Source organism: Pollachius pollachius (assembly GCF_949987615.1).
Source record: "Pollachius pollachius genome assembly, chromosome: 18".
NCBI classification, from domain to species: domain Eukaryota; kingdom Metazoa; phylum Chordata; class Actinopteri; order Gadiformes; family Gadidae; genus Pollachius; species Pollachius pollachius.
The window spans coordinates 3,044,251-3,065,476 of record NC_136951.1 but is presented as its reverse complement, the minus strand read 5'-3'; the positions used below and the strand labels follow the sequence as shown (position 1 = coordinate 3,065,476).

The 21,226-nt window shown below is 46.7% G+C and overlaps 1 protein-coding gene across 1 annotated transcript in view; it reads right to left on the bottom strand.

Moving 5' to 3' along the window:
* The window catches only part of col27a1a (collagen, type XXVII, alpha 1a), a 67,035-nt gene that overhangs the window by 34,293 nt on the left and 11,516 nt on the right, over window positions 1–21,226 (bottom strand). Inside the window, exons 4-9 of the mRNA XM_079755833.1 lie at window positions 15,502–15,555; window positions 10,459–10,512; window positions 8,530–8,583; window positions 8,384–8,437; window positions 2,265–2,309; window positions 108–161 (exon numbers count right to left, since the gene is read on the bottom strand). Of these exons, the coding sequence (XP_079611959.1) occupies window positions 108–161; window positions 2,265–2,309; window positions 8,384–8,437; window positions 8,530–8,583; window positions 10,459–10,512; window positions 15,502–15,555 (315 nt within the window). The remainder of the gene's footprint in view (window positions 1–107; window positions 162–2,264; window positions 2,310–8,383; window positions 8,438–8,529; window positions 8,584–10,458; window positions 10,513–15,501; window positions 15,556–21,226) is intronic.

The following is a 21,226-nucleotide window of genomic DNA, read 5'->3' as shown; positions in this document are numbered from 1 at the left end:
ACCAGTCAAGCCCTAACCCCCATCCTGTCTCTGCTGCCCACTATGGCCATGATGCCCTGTGTCCCCAAGCCTCCTGTACAGCAGTCACAGCAGAACATTTACTGCACCTGCCTGCCAGGATAACCTTTGGCACCTGGGCTTCCTACTGGACCCTGCTGGCCCTGTAGAGAGAGGGAGAGAGAGGGGGGGAGGGGTAAGAGAGGGAGAGAGAGAGAGAGAGAGAGAGGGGGCCGGAGAGAGAGAGAGGGAGAGAGAGAGGGAGAGAGAGAGAGCGAGAGAGAGAGAGAGAGAGGGGGGGGTGGGAGGGAGAGAGGGGGGGAGGGAGAGAGAGAGGGGGGGGGAGAGAGAGAGAGAGAGCGAGAGAGAGAGAGAGAGAGAGAGGGGGGGGGTGGGAGGGAGAGAGGGGGGAGGGTGAGAGAGAGAGAGAGGGGGGGAGAGAGAGAGAGAGGGGGGGGAGCGAGAGAGAGAGAGAGAGATCAAAATTACAGTTACACAGACAGGCCATTGTGCAGAGTAGAAGGTGTATTAGTCTTGGGAAGAACACAGGGCCACACTATAATCGGCCCTATACCATGGTGAAGAAGCAAGTGTAGTGAGCTACCCTGTGTGTCAGAGGAAAGTCTGCTCCTAGAAAACGCTGTTATCCTAGTATTGTGTGTAAAAGTATAAAAGTGACAATTTAATGTGAATGTTCTTGTTAACTTCTAATTTAACAGACCTCAACTGTTTCAATCAAATTTTTCTTTCCTTTTTCATGCCCTGCTCAAACACAACATAATAACAACACTCGACTGTACAAATGGTGCCGTTAACGTTCATCATACACACTAGAGGAGAGCTCATTGAACAGTCTAAGCTCTTGAAGTGATCAGTTAGGGTTCACCATAGACTAAGGGAGAAGCTCAGCTAAAAGTAGAAGCTCCTGCAGTGATCATGACTTGAAGACTTGGATGTTTCTCTGCAGACATGGGGCTGGCTTCATAGACCACGTGTGGATAAAGCTCAGTCTCATTGGTTCTACCGTCATGGCCGACCAGGCCTAGGTCCGGAACCCCTTCTACAGGATCGGGAGGAGGACCGACAGTGATCGTGGGAAACAAGGGGGTGTCCTAGTGGGGGAGTGGTGAAGGGTGGTGGCGGTGGTGGTGGTTAGGAATAGGAGGACATGACCCAGAGAGAGAGGGGAATCCCCCTTCTGATCTGCACTGGTGGTGCCCGGTGGAGGCGGGGGGTTGAAGGGAACTCCTTGTGCCTCTGACATCACCCGGAGAGTGGTGTGTGTGTGTGTGTGTGTGTGTATGCGTCAGAGTGTGCATGCGTCTGTGTGTGTGTGTGTGTGTGTGTGTGTGTGTGTGTGTGGATTTTAAAGCGTTTGACAGTTTGTAAAATGTTCAACTCTATTGGGGCCTCTGGAAGACACACACATAGAAGACTAGTGGAGGAGTCCAGCACTGGAAACAGCAGCAGCAGCACGATGTGCAGACACACACGGACACAGAACCAGAACCAGGAATAGTCCTGCTGGCCCGGGCCCAGCGGCCACCAACCCTCCCGCTTGTTCCAGGAAAGAGAGAACTAAGCACTGCTGTGTTTCTGGGGGCAATAAAGAGGGCTCTGAGAAGAGGGCCATGATACACACACACAGAGGAAGGGGGGCTCTGAGAAGGGGGCCGTGATGCACACACACACAGGGAGGGGGGCTCTAAAGGGCCATGGACATCAGGGTTTATAGTGAGAACATGATGGAGGATGGATCCAAAAGAAGTCAACAGAACAGTCAAATAAAAGCTGCTGGTTGGTCAATTTTCGCCCTGCTGGGTTTCTTATCTCTCTCTCTATCACATCCTTCCCATCTATCACATCTATCACCTCTCTCTCTCTCTGCTCTCAGAAAATATTTAGTTATTCTGCAATTCATGATTATAAATGCTGGATTAACTGTGAATTCCCTATTTACTACTACTTTATAAATGCTTTAAAGTTGCAACACTACTAAACGACCAATAACAAACCCTCTAGAGAGTGATTGAGCTGCTGGGGGGAGAGAAGAGCCGAGTGACTCATCACCAGAACATGTAGCGAGGGGAGGATTCACTGATAAATAGACTAAATGAACACTGTTGCTGTTTACAAAATGGTTACAGATAAGAGAGGAATTTATAACTCATTGATGTTTTATTCAAACTGTAATTTTCTGAATCAGATCCTTGGTGGGTAGATTGGGTTCTAATGCCGACTAATGAAACAGGAAGAGCAGTACATACCCCTTCCCCAGGTAGGCCTGCAGCACCAGGGTGGCCCTTCTGTCCCTGGAGGGAGAGCACAGGTTACAGAACACAGAATATAGAACACACATGCAGAACATACAACAGAGACACATATACCTGTTTACATTTTCTCCTTCACTGTTTTTCATCAATACCCTTGCACTGTTATCAACCGGCACTATATATATATATATATATATATATATATATATATATATATATATATATATTTATATTCCTGATCTGCCCATTAACATGTGCAATATACATATTACACGTATATATATATATATATATATACATATATATTATTTATATAGAATGTCTATTTGTACTCTCTACTTATAACCTTATAATTATACACTGTTGTACGTAACCCATCTATTGTCTACATAACTGCCCAGAATACTGTACTCAACCTGCACTTTGGTATTTAATGCTTATTTTTCACTTCTGTTGGGATGTCAATTGCATTTCATTTGCTCCCTACCTGTACCTTGCTAAATGACAATAACGTTTAATCTCATCATCTCATCTCATAGAACATACAGAACATAGAACACACATACAGAACATAGAACACACATACAGAACAAGGAACCCACATACAGAAGATAGAACAGACCTACAGGACATACACAACATAGAACAGACACAGAGAACATAGAACAGACATACAGAACATAGAACACACATACAGAACACAGAACCCACATATAGAACACAGAACCCACATACAGAACATAGAAATGACACATAGAACAAATACAACATAGAACAGACACACAGAACATTGAAAAGACATATAGAACACAGAACACAAATACAGAAAATAGAACACACATACAGAACATACAGAACGTAGAACAGACAAACAGAACATAAAACAGACATACAGAACAAAGAACAAGCATACAGAGCATAGAATACACATACAGAACATAGAACAGACACATAGAACATGGAACAGATGTACAGGACATAGAACAGACATACGGAACATAGAACAGACACACAGAACATAGAACATACATGCATATCAGAACAGACATATAGAACACAGAACACATATACAGAAAATATAACACACATACACAACATAGAACAGACATACCGAACAAAGAACAGACACAGAGAACATAGAACAAACATACAGAACATAGAACAGATATACAGAACATAGAACAGACATAAAGAACATAGAACAGACGTACAGAACATAGAACACACATACAGAACATAGAACAGACATACAGAACATAGAAAATACCTACAGAACAGCTATATAGAACATAGAACAGACATACAGAACATAGAAAAGACCTACAGAACAGCTATATAGAACATAGAATACACATACAGAACATAGAACAGATATACAGAACATAGAACACACAAACAGAACATAGAACACAAATACATAACATAGAACAGACATAGAGTCCCCCTAGAAAACCCTAGAACTCTGAACCAAGTAGTTTCTACCAATATTAGTGACATTTGCCTACAGGTACAAATCAAACATTAGAATTAACTTTGAACCCTGACCATCTCAACGCAGACCCCCAACATTAGATGGGCCTGCCATTACCAGCTTATAAAAAGACACAATTACATGGGTCAAACAAAGCCAACTTTCAATCCGCTTTGCTAAAACCTTCGACTGACAAAAGCAATAGGTGGGACGGGGCTTCATTGTGTGTATCTGTGTGTGTGTGTGTGTGTGTGTGTGTGTGTGTGTGTTTGTGTGTGTGTGTGTGTGTGTGTGTGTGTGTGTGTGTGTGAGAGAGAGCGAGTCAGTGAGAGACAATAAAACTGCTCAAAGAACTTATTTTATGCTGTCCTGGTTGAAGCTTTATTTTTTCACACACACACACACACACACACACACACACACACACACACACACACACACACACACACAAGAACACATATGCACACACACACACACACACAGAGACACAAGCCTACACAGATCATTCCCTGCACACAAAATGTCTATTGATAATACAACAATGGTGTGGTGCAACTCAGATATTTATGCACGCACACACAAACACACACATAAACACATGCACACAAGCACACACACAGCAGGGGCCTCCTCTCAGATCCTTATCTTGCTCATTATGAGCCCACTAACGACAGCCACCATTACCCTATAGCACGCCCGTGTTTACAACACCACTCGCCTAATGACCATGTGGGCCCACAATATCCCCGACAATGCACTGTATCCCCCACCAGCTAAACCAGTAGCAGCTTGCTGGCGTTTTTAACTACTACCCCCTCTGTATTAGCCGACTAAGGGTCTGTGGGGTCGTCTGAGAGACAGAGTTTCAATAAAACCCATATTGTGTCTACTGACGTAAACGTGTTGTGATCTGAGGAGGGAATGGACTGAGCCATTGAAGTTTCGCTGTACCAAGACTTTTTATTGAAAAGATCCTCCACATTACAAGAGAAGCGCCTGCTTACAGTGATGTGCAGTTTCTGAAGGGATACAATTCACGCCACTATTCAATTATTATTTAAACCCCAAAATATAACACAAATTGTCACTCATTCAAAAAAAGGAGAAAGTGATCACAAGTAACATAAATGTCCAATCAAAAGATCTCTCTCTTTCCAGGCAGCAGGAACGAGACAAGGCCCTGGTGTTGTTTACAGCAGGCCGTACCATGTCCCTGCTAGAATGTCCACACAGCAGATGATGAAGGTGCCTGTCTGTCATTTTTTTGGCTCTCTGAGCACCTCTCAAAAATGTTAGCCCTGTTTCAAATGTTCCACCTCCCTCTGTGATTTGAGGCGAGTGCCATTATCCATTTTTAACATGTGATTTTCCAAGGCATGTCATTTAACAGCAATACTCTTCAGTCAGCTAATTTAGTAGCCTTGGATTTATTGCGCTTAGTATTGAAGTTGAAATGTTTTCTTGGCCAGTAGCATCATTGGGATGTTGGACTGATTCCCTGGCCTAAGCCCCTTGTCTTGCTAGCAAGAACTGTACTGTACAATATAACGATTTGTTGTGTTGTTAGTGCTTGGCACTTGGTTGTATGAACAACCTTAATGTACCGACAGCGATATATTGTTTCCCCTTCTTCTGACAAATGTACTTATTGTAAGTTGCTTTGGATAAAAGCGTCTGCTAAATGCCCTGAATGTAGACGTAAATATGCTGGAACCTCGACGGCAAGATATGCCGGCTGATACCGAAGGCTCCCCGTGGATGGTGTCCACCAGAGGGCCGAAGAGGTACACTTCATATGTAGAGAGCAAAAGAGGATCCTATTCTGATCACATCTAAACGGGGTCGCTATTGAACCCCGTGAAGGTGAAAATTTTCATGAGGAAGCACAGGAAACAACATGAAAGTAAAGGCGCCTGGTTAGCCTTTCCCCTTTTTACGACCACTGAGAGTTGTAAAGGGGAAGGCTTCAGTCAGAAGTGATGAACCAATGAGCTCAGGAGCCGGTGGAGCCAGAACACGCTGGGACTCTGCCTGCCACACTGGAGATCCGTGGGCCCTTGTGTGAACATGTGCTCATGCAGGATGAAACATGCTTGGCTCGCTAGACCATGTCAAATCACACACTCCAATCACACTTTCAAACCACTGCTGCTCGCCCCATTATAGTTTTCCATGGGAAAAACAGTCTGAGTGTTAGACCATGTCTGATTTGGAGGTCATGTGTGAATGCGTGCGTGTGTGTGTGTGTGTGTGTGTGTGTGTGTGTGTGTGTGTGTGTGTGTGTGTGTGTGTGTGTGTGTGTGTTAAGTGGGTTAAAGATCAAGAGAAAGAAAGGCATGAGAGACTAATATAAAAAAAAAGAGAAAAAAGAGAAAGGACAAAGAAGGGAAAAGCTCCGTTGTCCCGTTTTCCTAAACCTCAGCCCCGGAGCAAAGGAGCCAGGAACGTGAGAGAAACAGAAACACAGTTATGGAAAAACTAGGAACGCCAAGGGGACGACAGGAGGAGAATATCAGCCTGCCAAGCTATATGGGCCGGCGGGGATTTTATTAATAAGGCAAAGCTGTTCACTTGATGTAGTCCCCCATCAGATAATCCCCCAGAATGCACTGCATTCACTGCTTTTTGGATATCATGACAGCTATTCCAGTAGCACCCCCCACCCCTCTGGGACATGACTCACTGGCTTCATCTTCTACCGTCTCCGAGGAGGATCGAGTTTGGACAGGATTGTAGGACAAGGGATCTGTTCACCTGAGTCCACATGAGACACCAGACAGACGGTCTGGGAAACCACCGCTCCCCACGGGCCACCTGCCCCATCACTCATACTGGGACCAGTCGCCTCATGTCTAAGCAGCTTAACATCACTTTTTCTCAAGTGTAATTTCATTGAAAACATCCGTTATAATTAAAACCCTGGCAGAAATGGATTTTGCCATGCAGGATTTATAAGGGGTTAATAGGCATCTGTGTTTGTGTGTGTGCATGTGTGTGCGTAGGTGTGTGTGTGTGTGTGTGTGTGTGTGTGTGTGTGTGTGTGTGTGTGTGTTTGCATGAGTCGATGGAAAAAACAGGCATAGCTATTGTGGTGAGTGTTTCCTCTATAGTCATCTGGCCTGTGGTCGATTGACCAATACCTGTGGTGCTCACGTGACTCCAGCAGAGTGTGTGTTGATGGGGCTAACCGTGGCAACGACCACCCTCTTGTTGGTGTCAATGACTGGGCTGTCTTCCTCAAAAGTTCTCTCGTTCTTCATATAGATATGTACGTCATACTGGACTCAAGCAGCAGCTTACAAGGAGAGTGTAATGGAAGATAGCAAAGGTAAGTTCAGAACCCGTGCCAGAGCTCACTGAGTCAAACCCTGAGCTGGGAACACTTTTCCACCAGCTCTGCATTTTCCATTCTGAGAGTGACTGAGGGATTGAGTGTGTGCGTGTGCCTGTGTGTGTTTGTCTCTGTGTGTTTGTGTGTCTGCAGGAGAGGGAGAGAGACAGACATTGAGAGGGATCGCTGCAGAACATAAAATATTTAGAGCAAGAAGAGAGAGGGAGAAAACAGAAGAGCAAGAGGGAGGTAGGGAGAGAGAGAGAGAGAGAGAGAGAGAGAGAGGGAGAGAGAGAGAGAGAGAGAGAGAGAGAGAGACAGACAGACAGACAGACAGACAGACAGAGAGGGGGACAGCGATGCTAACATAAGCCCCATGTGTGGCTCAGGGCAGAACTACTCCAGGCAGAGGACCTGATTCAGTGTAACACAGTGCTGTGAAGAAACATGCAAGAGCACTTTACACCTCTGTTCATATACCTCCACATGCTACATCCACACACTGAACCCATCCATCCGCATGGCCTCTCGCACTGTTTGTGCACTGTGTGTGTGTGTGTGTGTGTGTGTGTGTGTGTGTGTGTGTGTGTGTGTGTGAGTGTGTGTATGAGTGTGTGTTTGCGTGCACTTGTTTTGTTAGTGTGGGTTTGTGTGTGTTTTTGTATGCAATCATTTTGTGGTCATCAGAAGAGATTTTAGTTTTTGTGGTCTTTCGTTTTGTAACGAGATAGTCGAGTTGAGCCAGCCCAGAACAGTGCCTTCAATAGTGGTTCAGTCCAGAATATAGAACAATTCCTTCAATAGTGGTTCAGTCCAGAATATAGAACAGTGCCTTTAATAGTGGTTCAGTCCGGAAACAGAACGCAGTGCAGATTACTATGTGTTTGATAGGCCCACAACCTGCCTTCCTGTAGTTCATTGAATGAGTGTCTCTATTACACAAAACATCACATTCATGCCCACAGACACACACACACAGACACACACACACACAGATAGAAGTATACACACACACACACACACACACACATGCACACAAAAACATACTTGCAAACGCATTGCAGACCCACACGATTCCAAATGCACACACACTCGCACAAACACAATGATTTGGAAATAATGATGGACCTGTGTAAACAGAGGTGGCGATTTACCGAGCCGTCAGATGTGTTGCACAGGCTGATAGAAACATTGGGCTCATTGGGATCTGGCCCAGTCTCTTACAGAAGATTTAGGGAACAAAATCAGAAAAGATTATCAAAGACGTTCCGTACCTAAGATGGAGAAATAGCAGTGATGGCTGTTTCTTACCTTGTGACCGACTAGGCCAGGCACTCCCAGCGGGCCGGCGACGCCGGAGTCCCCCTGGAGGTGGAGAGTGCAGAGTTAGTGTCTGGTACGGTACCATGAGCATGGAGCCCATAGGGAGGGTTCAGTGGGGTTCAACAGTGAGGTACCTTCTCTCCTTTAGGGGCGGCTCCAGGGGACATACCCGGGTCTCCCTTCTTCCCCTGATGAACACAAAGCAACCACAACAGCATCACAACAACATCACATTCCAACGGGCCTTTTAACTGTCTAGTGATTCTTGATGATTACAAGGTGAGCGCATAGAGGTTTACATTTATAGAAATAGAATAGATTTCATCTAGATGTATTCAGCCAACTAGTTTAAATTTATAGAAATACAATATATTGCATCCATATATATTAAGCCAACTAGTTTACATTTATAGAAATATAATAGATTTCACAGTGACACCTTGAGTTGCTGTCCAATTGTAACTTGTCATTCAAATCGACAGGGATGATTTGGACAAAGCACTTCTGCTATCTGAGTGTCTTTGTTCAGAGGTAAAAACAATCGTTTTCGTCTCCACTGGCAGGAAGTTGTGAAGGAATTCCTCCAATCAGAAGCAACCAACCCCATTGTGACATGGGAAACAGTCATTTGTTTCCTGCACTTCAAAGGTTGCCAGGTCGGAAATGGTGCTCAGCATGCGACCCTTTCCTCTTAAAATAACAACACGTAGTGGTTTAATCTTTAAAAATAAATCATTATTTACACACACACCTGCCTCAAAGTAGCTGCATACCAGACCAGAGCCAGTTAGCATGAAACTGATTTGTGTTAGGGCCAGCTGGTTTTGTTATGATTCATAAAGTTCATGACAAAGATAAAAGCTGTCTAAATGCACCTGCTCAGTTAAACACGGTCTATAGCAACAAACATAAATAGAAACAGGAGACTGAGATTGTATCTAGAAAATAAGATAAATGAACAAACTTAATCAATGTAAAATAAAGGATGTGGTCAAGTGAAGGCATGGATGATATCGATAACACAAGGAGGGGATACAGCAGCTTAGGAATGATGTGGACTAAAACCAATAGTAAAACAGTGTAATTGTAATAGCATCAGGGCTCTGGAACGACCTGAGCAGGAGAACACCAAGCTGTTGGTCACCGGTCGGAGGGCTATTTGCCCAGATGTGTGTGTGTGTCCAGACGCTAGAGTTCAGAGAACTGGAGAAACCGTCCAGGGTCACTGCCTGTTCACACAGTGAAACACAACAGCTCTATCGGGGGCTTCTCAGCGTCGGCCTGTCCCTCGAGTTCACTAACCTAACCAGGCGCCCTCTGTGGCCTTTCCCCTAACTGACTGGGGAAACCACCTCTCCTAGCCCTTAAGAGGCGGATAGGGTAAAGGAAGGCACCCCGTGACACCCCGGGGGACTATAACCCTGATGAAGGGCTGCACACACGGAAGTGATTCATCATGCATCTACACATTGATGTTAGCTTTGAGTTAACATGGAACTTAATGAACCACTCCACAGGAGGGTCTGGGATCAGTAGCAACAGTCAGCAGAATGGGTGAGTCAGGCTACAGTAAAAGACCCATGCTAAAGTGATTTGGGAAAACACTGTTTCCGGGATTTTCCAGATGCAAAACATGTGTTATCAGTGTGGTGGGATGGGGGTCTGTCTGCAGCTCTATTAACCTTGAAGGTCTCTGTGGATCCAAGCTGAATCCAGAGAATCAGCAACAGTATGGACACTGTCAGTACCAGTACGGTAAGACAGCATGCCTGTCCTCTTCATCACACACACACACACACACACACACACACACACACACACACACACACACACACACACACAGACACATCTAACCCACTGTGCGAGTTACGACAGGCCCAGTACCTTCAAAAAACAACCACATGATTTAATGTGGAAAAGATTGTGGCGACCGCGGGGAGTTTGGAGGAAAGGGGGGGGGGGGTGACTGAGTGTGTGTGTGTGTGTGCGCTTGGGCGCGTGAATGTCTTTGTGTGCGTGTGTCCATGCATGCGTGCATGTGTGTGTGAGTGTGGAGAACATACCTTGAGTCCGGGTGGGCCCGGTCGGCCGGGGTTCCCATGGGGACCGGGGGCCCCCTGTGGTGGAGGGGGAGAGAGGAGAGGAAAGGTAACCAATCGGTGATCGAGATTCAAATCAATCTTTCATATTGGCGTTGGCACCCTGAGGGCGAGGACTGGCTACTGGGGGGGAAGGGGGGGGAGGGGGGCGTAGGCAGTCTGGAGAGTCTCAGCCTACACGACGCTCGAACTTATGTTTGCTGAACATCAATAGTGTGTGTGAGTGTGTGTGTGTGTGAGCTGGAGTGTGTATGGTATGTGGTGCTGGTGTTGGGTTGGGGGGGGATGCTAATGGAAAATGAGGCTCGGGGCAGGAGGCCTAGTGGAGGACCTCCAACATATGGAGGTGGTTTCCCTGCCGCCTGCTGCCTTTTGACACACACACAAAACACACACACACACACGCACGCACACACGCACACACGCCTTCACAAACCTTCACAAACACAGACATGCACCCACATACGAAAAGGCACACATACATGTATGGACAATCACAAAAACACACACACACACACGCACACTCACACACACGCACACACATACACACACATTCACACAAACACACAAACACACCTCTATTTGCCAAGCATCTTAAGGCTCCCCCCCCCACCCCCCCACAAACAAACAAAACACACACACACACACAGGGATCATGGGTCAGATGACTTGGAGCAGGCAGAACGAGCCCTAATGCCTCTACAGCCGGGACCAACAGGTGATCTGGGGTCAGTGACAGAAGGTTTTAAATCTCTCTAGCTGCCCCATGAAACCCTCTCAGGGACAAGGACATATTTCACTTGGTTTACTGTGTCAATGGTAAAACTGGATTAACCTTTCAATGTATTTTATAAAGTTTCTCTTCCTCGTGCAAAGCTTGCAATGTTTTGTCCTTTGGGCTTTTTATGAAGATAAAAATGTAACAACAATTTATCATGATAATTGTACATGTTTAAAGTTAATCTCATTTGATTGAATTAATCAAAATATAAAACAATTGTAAGAGAGCAGAATGCTCCACTGTTAAACTGTGTCCCCGCCCCCTCCCTGTCCCTCTATGACATGCATCTCCCTGAGGGATTTACTGCGTCCGGACCATTCCCAATTACATGCTTCCAAATGAACACTGTGGTGTACAGCAGCTCTGGGCCAGCAGAGTCAGCCACTGCTGGCACTGACCGAGAGTACTGTGCAGTCGCCCTCAGCCAACAGGTGTCTAACTGGGCCAGCCTGGGTGCGGTGCACAAACACACTTGCCATAGAGATGAAGATTAAAGCAACAACTGCAAAACATCTGAACTGTTTGCCAGGGGTAACCGTGGTTACTGTGGTTATAATGCTGCTAGCCTGCTTACCAATTCTAAATTAAGAAAAAAAGGTCAGGATTCATATATATATTTTTTTTTTGGTTTGTAAATATCTGTTAGGGGATTGGCCAGACTCATAACACAGACTCACATAAACACCATATATATATATATATATATATGTGTACTTGGTTAGTCTGGCATATGAATGAGATCATCTCCCCGCTTAGATTTCATCAAAGCGTATTGCAGACCAGCTCATTTAATTGGCTGTGCTTACGCTCTCGTAAATAAAACCTTTGAACAGACAGAAACAACACAAAAAGATAAAAGCCATTATTTATATGACCCTAAATGAGCACCAAAGGGCAGGGAGCAGCGAGGCAGACCCAATGTCGGAATGAAGAGTTTCCACACTCTGATTCTAACAGAATGGGTTCAGACAGATAAGATGCCGACAAACATTTTACTATTCACTTGCTTCGCTGCCAAATAGTTGCACAAACAAGCAGACTTACTGAATTAAATATGTGTGATAAAATCCATATCCAAGACATCAAATACATGAAGAGGTTAACACCGCCTAGAGGAGACTAGGTGAGCAACGTATTAGCCAAATCAAACTGGCAAACCTGACAAGTAGGCTGCCCACAGCTTTAAACCTCCTCTGTCACACTTAATGTAAACACAAACACGTACACACACACACACACACACACACACACACACGCACACACACACCCACACACACACACGCACACACACACACACACACAAACACACAAACACATACAAAGAAATCACAAACATGACTTATTTCATCCTTCACACTTCCTTCCTTCCTGCCAAACTCTTCCACTACTAAGGCCTTTTACTACAATGAGCCTACTGAACTTGGTATTACGTAGCAGACTGTTTCCACTGCTCCTAATGGCTCCCGTCTGTACATAGGGCATTGCATGAATCAATGAAAATATTGAAATACAGCAGTACATGCCAGCTGGATGCTGGCTCACATATCATGGAGCCCAGTGGCCCTCGACAGGAATGAAAACCATGACCTCAAGTGAAGCACTTACCATTTTAAACTTCCTGTAAAAATATCTCCTGCGTTATAGAACATGAGAATCATACATTCACACATGCAACATGTGTGACGCTTAAAGTAAACGCTTCTATTGTCACTATATTGTTAGCATTATTATTCAACTATTATGTTTAATGTGAGCTATGCTGTAAAGCCTTCCTTTTCCATTGGGGATGAGCAAAGTTCTTAGTCTATCTCTGTATCTACCTCTAGATCTATCTATATATCTATCTCTGTATCTATCTGTATCTATCTCTATCTCTATATCTATCTGTATATCTGTCTGTCTGTCTGTCTATCTATCTCTCTATTACTGTATCTGTCGATCCATCTATCTATCTACATACAGCCCACCACAGGGGATGCTCCTCTTAAAATGCTTTAACATAGGGTTTGTCTGTTAGTCTAAGTACAACACCTTGGACATGAGCTGTCACGGTTGTTCGTCTATTGGGGGGGGGGGGGGGGGGGATTTAAGTATAGAGATTGATGGACATCCTCCTTAAACCCCAACAAAAAGACCTCCTTCAGCCTTTCTAACACACACACACAAGAGAGAAAGAGAGAAAGAGAGAGAGAGAGAGAGAGAGAGAGAGAGAGAGAGAGAGAGAGAGAGAGAGAGAGAGAGAGAAAGAAAAAGCGGTGAGGGTGGGTAGGGGGGAGGGGTGCAGCGCTGGATATATAATGGGGGCTACATTGGGGTGCTGCTTCCCTGCTCCCTTAGTCACACAATCAAAACACAGACACGCACACATGCACACATGCACACACACACACACACACACACACACACACACACACACACACACACACACACACAGACACACACACAAGAGAGTGTAACAAACTCAGGGCTCATCCTCAAAGAGGACTTGCAGGCCGAGCCTCCTATGCAGAGACGACAGTCACCATGGCAACTGCGTCTCACACTCACGTGTGTGGGTTCAGAGGTCAGAGTTCATGGGCGGGGCTCGGACTGCAGTTCAATGGTGGCTCTGTGTGTTCAACTTTACGGTAATCCAACACGACGGAAGGTCAGGAGGACACAAGGCACACAGCTGATCTGGATAACCACTGGGCTCACTGCCGCTGACACGCATGTGACACACACACACACACGCAGACACGCACACACACACATACACTCACACTAACACACACAGAAACACAGAAACACACACACACACACACAAACCCACTCACACACACACACACACACACACAATATATTTCATATTAATTGCAATATATTGCGATCTTCCGAGCCCTTGAGAGGTTCAGGGTAAGGAGGTAACGCCTCACCTATGAAAGGTGTAAGCAGACTGTTACTGTGTAATCAAGTGGATTGGACCTGATTTGGCACAAGCTGTGAGTCTCATTTGTTTCATGTGCTTCAACCTCCCTGCTGATGAAGTATCTGTAATAATAATAATGATAATCGAGGAAGGCACGACTTAATGAGCCCCAGCTGACAACAACAAGGCTCAGCACTGGGAGAATCAGCCAACCTGCCGTTTATGAATAGATCAACAAGGGGATACGTTAAAACAAAACCATTCCTCTGTCTCTCTTCTGGGTCCCGATAGCGCTCAGATCTCATGTATGGTGCTTGTGTGAACGAGTGTAGCGTGTAGAGGTCATTAGTCTCGGACCAGGAAACATGGCTGAGTTGATGGTTGTGAGGAACGGGCAAGAGAATGTTGAGTTTTACAGAAAGAACCCGCAAAACCACACACACACACACACACACACACACACACACACACACACACACACACACACACACAATTTATCACACACACACACACATACACATTCGCATTCACATTCACACACACACACAACCTGAAATGTATGGTTGGTGTTGGTTTTCAAGAACATGGAAAAGCAGTGAGATGAGCTCAGGCTGAATCAATTAGAGCATCAACTACACCCCCTCATTGGGCCTGATCAAAGCTCAGTCCCAGGGGGCACGCTCCATGTTTACCACTAACAGGCCCCCTGATGCACACTTCATGTGTATTACATCTAGCATTAGAGACCAACGCAACCAAGGTGCAACCACGGGTTAAAACACACACACAAAGAGTTACTAAAGACTCCTCACCTACGGGTAATTCAATTTCATGCAGGAGCAGAAGGAGAAGCAGAGATTCTACCACAGAGGAGTCAGGGGAGGAGGGGGAATGCTGAGCACTCACTTTTTTCAGAACTTTATTTTTAGATACGACTGCAACTGCAGTGAGATGAAGGGATTAGGCCAAAGCATGCACTCTTTGTCCATTTACAGAGCTTTTATTAGGTATCCTGTGACACAGGCAGCCTTTTGAAAGGCCCTTTCTTTACAGGAGCTTTCCTGTTTATGCTGAGAGGTGGGAGGTCAGTGCTAGCAGTATGGACCATCAGACTGCACGTGAACCTATGTGCGTGAGCACCTCTGAACCGTCTGAGTGTGTTTAAGAGTGTGGACTGTGGAGTGTGTATGGGTGTACATGAATCAGCATCATTGATTGGTAGAGGCATTGGTGGAGGGAGCCTACGATAGAGAAAGGACATTGAATAACCCCCCCAACCCCCCCCTGTCGTCCTTATTCGGTTAGACCCCAGACTCACCCTGGGACCCCTCTTTCCCCACTGGCCCAGCTTCCCTGGAGGTCCTGACGGGCCCTGAGAGAGAGAGAGAGAGAGAGAGAGAGAGAGACAAACACGCACACACAGTTGGTTAAACTTCTCCCATCTTGAAAGCCTTTAGTATTAAATGGCAGTTAATCTGTTAATCTACAAAGACAAACAACATGCCACACACAAGCAAGATATTCACAAATTCCACGATGTTCTCAGAGTGAAGTGGAGGTAGTAGAGCAGAGCCTTCCCCCCACTAGCAGCGTGTGAAGAACGTCACTGTATTTCTTTAGCCGTAACCTTATCCCCAGGTGATGAGCGCTGGGCCTATCATGGGGTTAGGAGCCCGCAAGGCAGGAAATCAAGGTAATACTAGAACAAACAGGTCATTTCCTGTCCCACTCAAAGCCTTACTATAGTCTATAATCAGGCCTTTTGCATTTTTCATTTTCTTTTCATCAAAAAAGAGGATCAATAGGAAATATGATCCTGCTTCTGCCGACCGGGCTGTTGGCCTCTACTGCTTAGGGCCCTACTGCTGGGGGCCCTACTGCTGTGGTCCCTACTGCTGGGGGCCCTACTGCTGGGGGCCCTACTGCTGGGGGCCCTACTGCTTAGGGCCCTACTACTGGGGGCCCTACTGCTGTGGTCCCTTCTGCTGGGGGCCCTACTGCTGGGGGCCCTACTGCTGGGGTCTCTACTGCTGGGGGCCCTACTGCTGGGGTCTCTACTGCTGGGGGCCCTACTGGTGGGGGCCCTACTGTTGGGGGGCCCTACTGTTGGGGGGCCCTACTGCTGGGGTCCCTACTGTTGGGGGCCCTACTGCTGGGGGCCCTACTGTTGGGGGGCCCTACTGCTGGGGGCCCTACTGCTGGGGGCCCTACTGCTGGGGGGCCCTACTGCTGGGGGCCCTACTGCTGGGGCCCCCTATTGTTGGGCGAGGGGCACTCGGCATCTGCCCTATGGCCCTGTGTATGAATGCTGATGGAGACCTCAGATTATAAAAGCAGACTGTCCTACAGACGGATTGACGATTTTTGTTTGCAAATCTACCGTTTTGAGCAGTAGAGATGCACATATTAGCACAAACACACACACACACACACACACACACACACACACACACACACACACACACAGTCCCCCCCACTCTCGCCCAACACACACACACACACACACACACACACACACACACACACACACACACACACACACATAAACACACATACAGAAACACACACACACACACGCACACACACACACACACTCAAACATACATGCAATAACACACACACTCACACACAGACCCCCCCACACTCCTCCAACACACACACATACAGAAACACACACAAACACAGAATAACCCACATGGCTTGGCATCAGTCAGCTCTCCCTGCCTCTGAGCGCCCATGTGGCCGTGTGGTCTGGTATGTGTCACACATGATGGGACCCCCTCTATGCTGAGGATCCCGCTATTGTTCCAGGTGGCCCAGGGGAAGCCTCAGTATCAACACACCCCTCCTCCACCTTCCCTGTCCCTCACTGTTTGTTCTTGTTTCCATATTTCTCATCTTTCCATTCTTCTCTTTATTTATTGACCTATTTTAACATGTCTTTTACCTTATGGGTTTCTTTCTTTTTCATGTTCCTTCAACATGATAACTTGAAGTCTGCACCAAAGGCTTCCGAGGCAGGAGCCTTCTATCATGCTATCATTAGTGAATAGATGGTGTTTCCTCCTCTCTATACGTGATAGAGCAGTGAGGTGAGCTAGTGGGAGCTCCGTCTTCAACATTTCTTCTGCAGAGCCCGACAGGCGTTGTAAACTATTTACGTGATCATGTAAGAGTTATTTACCTCAAACTGACCAACTAAAGGTCCTGCTTGGCTTCGGGACGGGAGGGCCTTCTGTGTGTCTCTAGAAGGGGTGTCTACTGTTGTTATGGCAACACTGAGAGGCCACGGGTGGTTTATCAGGCACACACAGAGGGGCCCGTGGGGGGCCTTTCCATTGGAAATAACTTCTACTTTTGGAGTCTGGCGCTCAAGCCAGATTCAAGAATCACGATTCCATTGTGCTCCTTATTAAAGTAATGTTCAAAGAAGAAAGGGTGAGTTAAGGTTTTAGGAATACAGACACACACACACACACATAATATACTCTCATAAAAAAAGTTATGTATCAATTTAAAGCTATACAAGACATTGATTATAACACGAGTACCGAATGTGTTTGTGTGTGTGTGTTCTCATTGTGTGTGTGTGTGTGTGTGTCTGTTTGTCTGCGTGTGTGTGTGTGTGTCTGTGTGTGTGTGTGTGTGTGTGTGTGTGTGCGTGTGTGCGTGTGTGCGTGTGTGTGTGTGTGTGTGTGTGTGTGTGTGTGTGTGTGTGTGTGTGTTTGTTTCATGCTTGTGGTTGAAGGAGATTAGTGGTATGCTGGTGTAATGGCAGATGAGTAGAGTTGTTTTCATCATTTTAACAAAAACGACAGACAGACAGACAGACAGACAGACAGACAGACAGACAGACAGACAGACAGACGGACAGACAGATAGAAAGAAAGACGGATAGATAGACAGACATTTAAACAGATAGAAAGAAAGATCGTTGTCAGGCAACAGCGAATAACAACCCAATAATCCTTCTTACTTAGGTTAAGTGTTAAATGATGGTTGCATTGGATAATAAAGAACAGCCCTCTAGAACGCTACCATCACTAGCAGCCCCATCTGATAGTCCTCTCTCTCTCTCTCTCTCTCTCTCTCTCTCTCTCTCTCTCTCTCGTCACCGCGGGGGTGGGAAGGAGGCCGGGTGTTTACTGCGCGCTTTGACCCCTGAACCTGCTTTGAAAGTGGGCTGCGTGACCCCCACTCGCCCTCTGTGACAGGAATCTGATGTGAAGACGACAAGGCGTCAGACCTGGCACGTCAGGGCTAGGCCTGGAGGGTCTGGCCCTGGCCGGGAGCTCGGCAGCGGGGGAGAGGAGCTGGAGGCCCACCTCATCCTATAGTGCATTGGGGTCTTTTCTTTACCTTTGGAATGGAGGGAGGAGGTGCCACAGTAGCTTACTGTTCTACTACCTTATGTATGGTGATCGGTATGGCGGCTGAGAGAAAGCTTGTTAGCTTGCTTCTCCTTCAAAAGCTGTACTTAAGATCCTTTAGAATAAATTCAAAAGATTTATGAAAAAACCTTCACTGATACTGGAAGTAATTCAAAAATAAACTATTTCAGCATCTACATTAAAACCATGGCCCAGTCGTAGCTGCTCTGTTCATCTCTATTCACCCTTTTCCACCAACATGGAGCCCATTACGTCGGGTCGCACACCTTCTTTTGTTCCAAGAATGCTGAAGTGATCCGGTTAAAGAACCAGCAATCATTTGGTTGTCTCATGTCTCATGTAGCTGTCCCCTCCAAACATCCCCCCTTCAGGTCCAATGACGGCCCCAGTGCCCTCATCAGCACGACAGGGCCCCTATCCCTGCTGCCCTATCAGCTTGAGAGAGGCAGGGGCCACACAGCAGGCAGCCAACAACATGGGCCCCCCCTACCCCATACCTTAACTCAACCACATGGGGCCACCCCTACACCTTACCTTAACTCAACCACATGCCCCCCCTACCCCACCTCTACCCCTTACCTTAACTCAACCACATGGGGGCCCCCTACCGTACCTATACCCCTTACCTTAACTCAACCACATGGAGGATAGGGAGGAGGAGAGGGAGGAGGATAGGGAGGAGGAGAGGGAGGAGGAGAATCAACTGATTTTGTATCCTCAATATGTCCTGAGTAAGGAAAAAAAATACCCTAAGAATCTCAGTAGAGGAAAGTCTCGAAAAACACCCAATGTATTTGTCTTTAAGAAGGTTTAAGAAGGTCTCATATCTGGCTGTAGGTCAGTCTTGAAACTAAGAACTCAAGTGTTTAGCATTACAATTGGTCGTACTAACTTTAACCCTGCCGTTAGTAAGAGGTCGTTGATGCTAGTTTCGGTCGCAAGGTGACAACAATAGGCTGGATTGCAGGGCGGAGCTTAGGCTGCCTGAGCTACCCTGTGCATTTAAAGGCTAGTTAATATCAGCGTCAGCTGTAGCGTCAGGACCCTGCAAATGAAGACCCGGGAAACAAAGACTAAGGGAGACTCTCTGTGGGAGTCCCTCGAGGAAGACAGGGAAGCCACCCTGATTGTAGCTATGTGTCGTACTTCACTCATCGTCAGGATTTCCACTCATAGACAACGCCACCATAGATCCTCTGCTCAGCGCAGCAACCCATCCAATCTGTGCCATCCACCAACCCTTGCCTATACTGACCTTGAAGTGATGGGAGAACTCTGGAACTGTCAATCAGCGGTCAAGAAGGCAGACTCAATTTTTGGCCTACGTGTCCCTCATGACCCTCCTCTTCCTGGCCCTGACAGAGACTTGGATCACTCCAGATAACTCTGCTACTCCTGCTGCCCTCTCCACCGTCTACTCATTCTCACACACCCCAAGACCATCAAAGCGAGGAAGAGGGACCGGACTCCTCATCTCGCCGAAGTGGTCCTACCAAGTCCTTCCACTAGAACACATGGCCAGATCTGCATTTGAACTCCACGCTGTCACTGTCACCCTTCCCATCAAGCTCTTCATTGTGGTGATCTACCATCCTCCAGGTCCCCTTCGTGACTTCTACGATGAGATGGATGCCCTTATCAGCTGCTTTCCTGAAAATGGCACACCACTCGTTATCCTTGGCGACTTCAACATCCTGCCAGAGAAGTTGCACTCACCTGAATTAACCAACTTTTTCGCTACCTTTGATTTAACACTATCCCCTTCTCCTCCCACACACAGGGCCGGGAACCTACTTGACCTGATATTCACAAGGTCCTGCGGCACCTCTGCTCTCTCTGTTACCCCACTCCCCGTGTCTGACCATCCCTTTGTTGCTTTTTCTCTCCCCTTGAAGTCCTCTCCCCCCTCCTCTCTAGTCCCCACATTGTCACCACCCGCCGTAACCTCAAATCTCTCTCTCACTCTACATTTGCCTCAACTGTTCTATCATCTCTACCTACTGTCGAACGATTCTCTCAACTATCCACTCGCGACTTGCGCCATCCTCACACCCCCCTCCTTGGCTGTCCGAATCTCTACAGACTTTTTTAGAGACTTCCCGCAACTCTCCCAGCAGAGTTGCGGGAAGCTGAAAGGAAATGGAAGAGATCAGATTGTCCTAATGATCTATCTCACTATCTTTTCCTTCTCTCTGATTTCACCTCCACTGTGTCAACAGCCAAATCTGCCTTCTACCGGACCAAAATCAACTCCTCTGCCTCAAACCCCAGGAAACTGTTCCATGTTCACCCCTCCACCTCCTTCCTGCCTCACTGATGATGACTTCGTTACCTACTTTATCCAGAAGGTAAAGGACATTGGCTCCACTTTCATCCCTGCCACCATCCTCCCTCCTCCCATTCCCCCCTCTGTCTTTACCCAATTTATCCCTCTCACCTCCGACATGGTCAACAGAATAATAACATCTAACAATGCCACCACCTGCCACCTTGACGCTATCCCTTCCTCTCTCCTCCAGGCTGTCTCGAGTGACATCCTGCCATTTCTCACCGCGCTCATCAACTCCTCCCTCACTTCAGGCATTGTTCCAGCATCTTTCAAGATTGCCAGAATAAAGCCTCTCCTCAAAAAACCGACCCTTGATACCACCG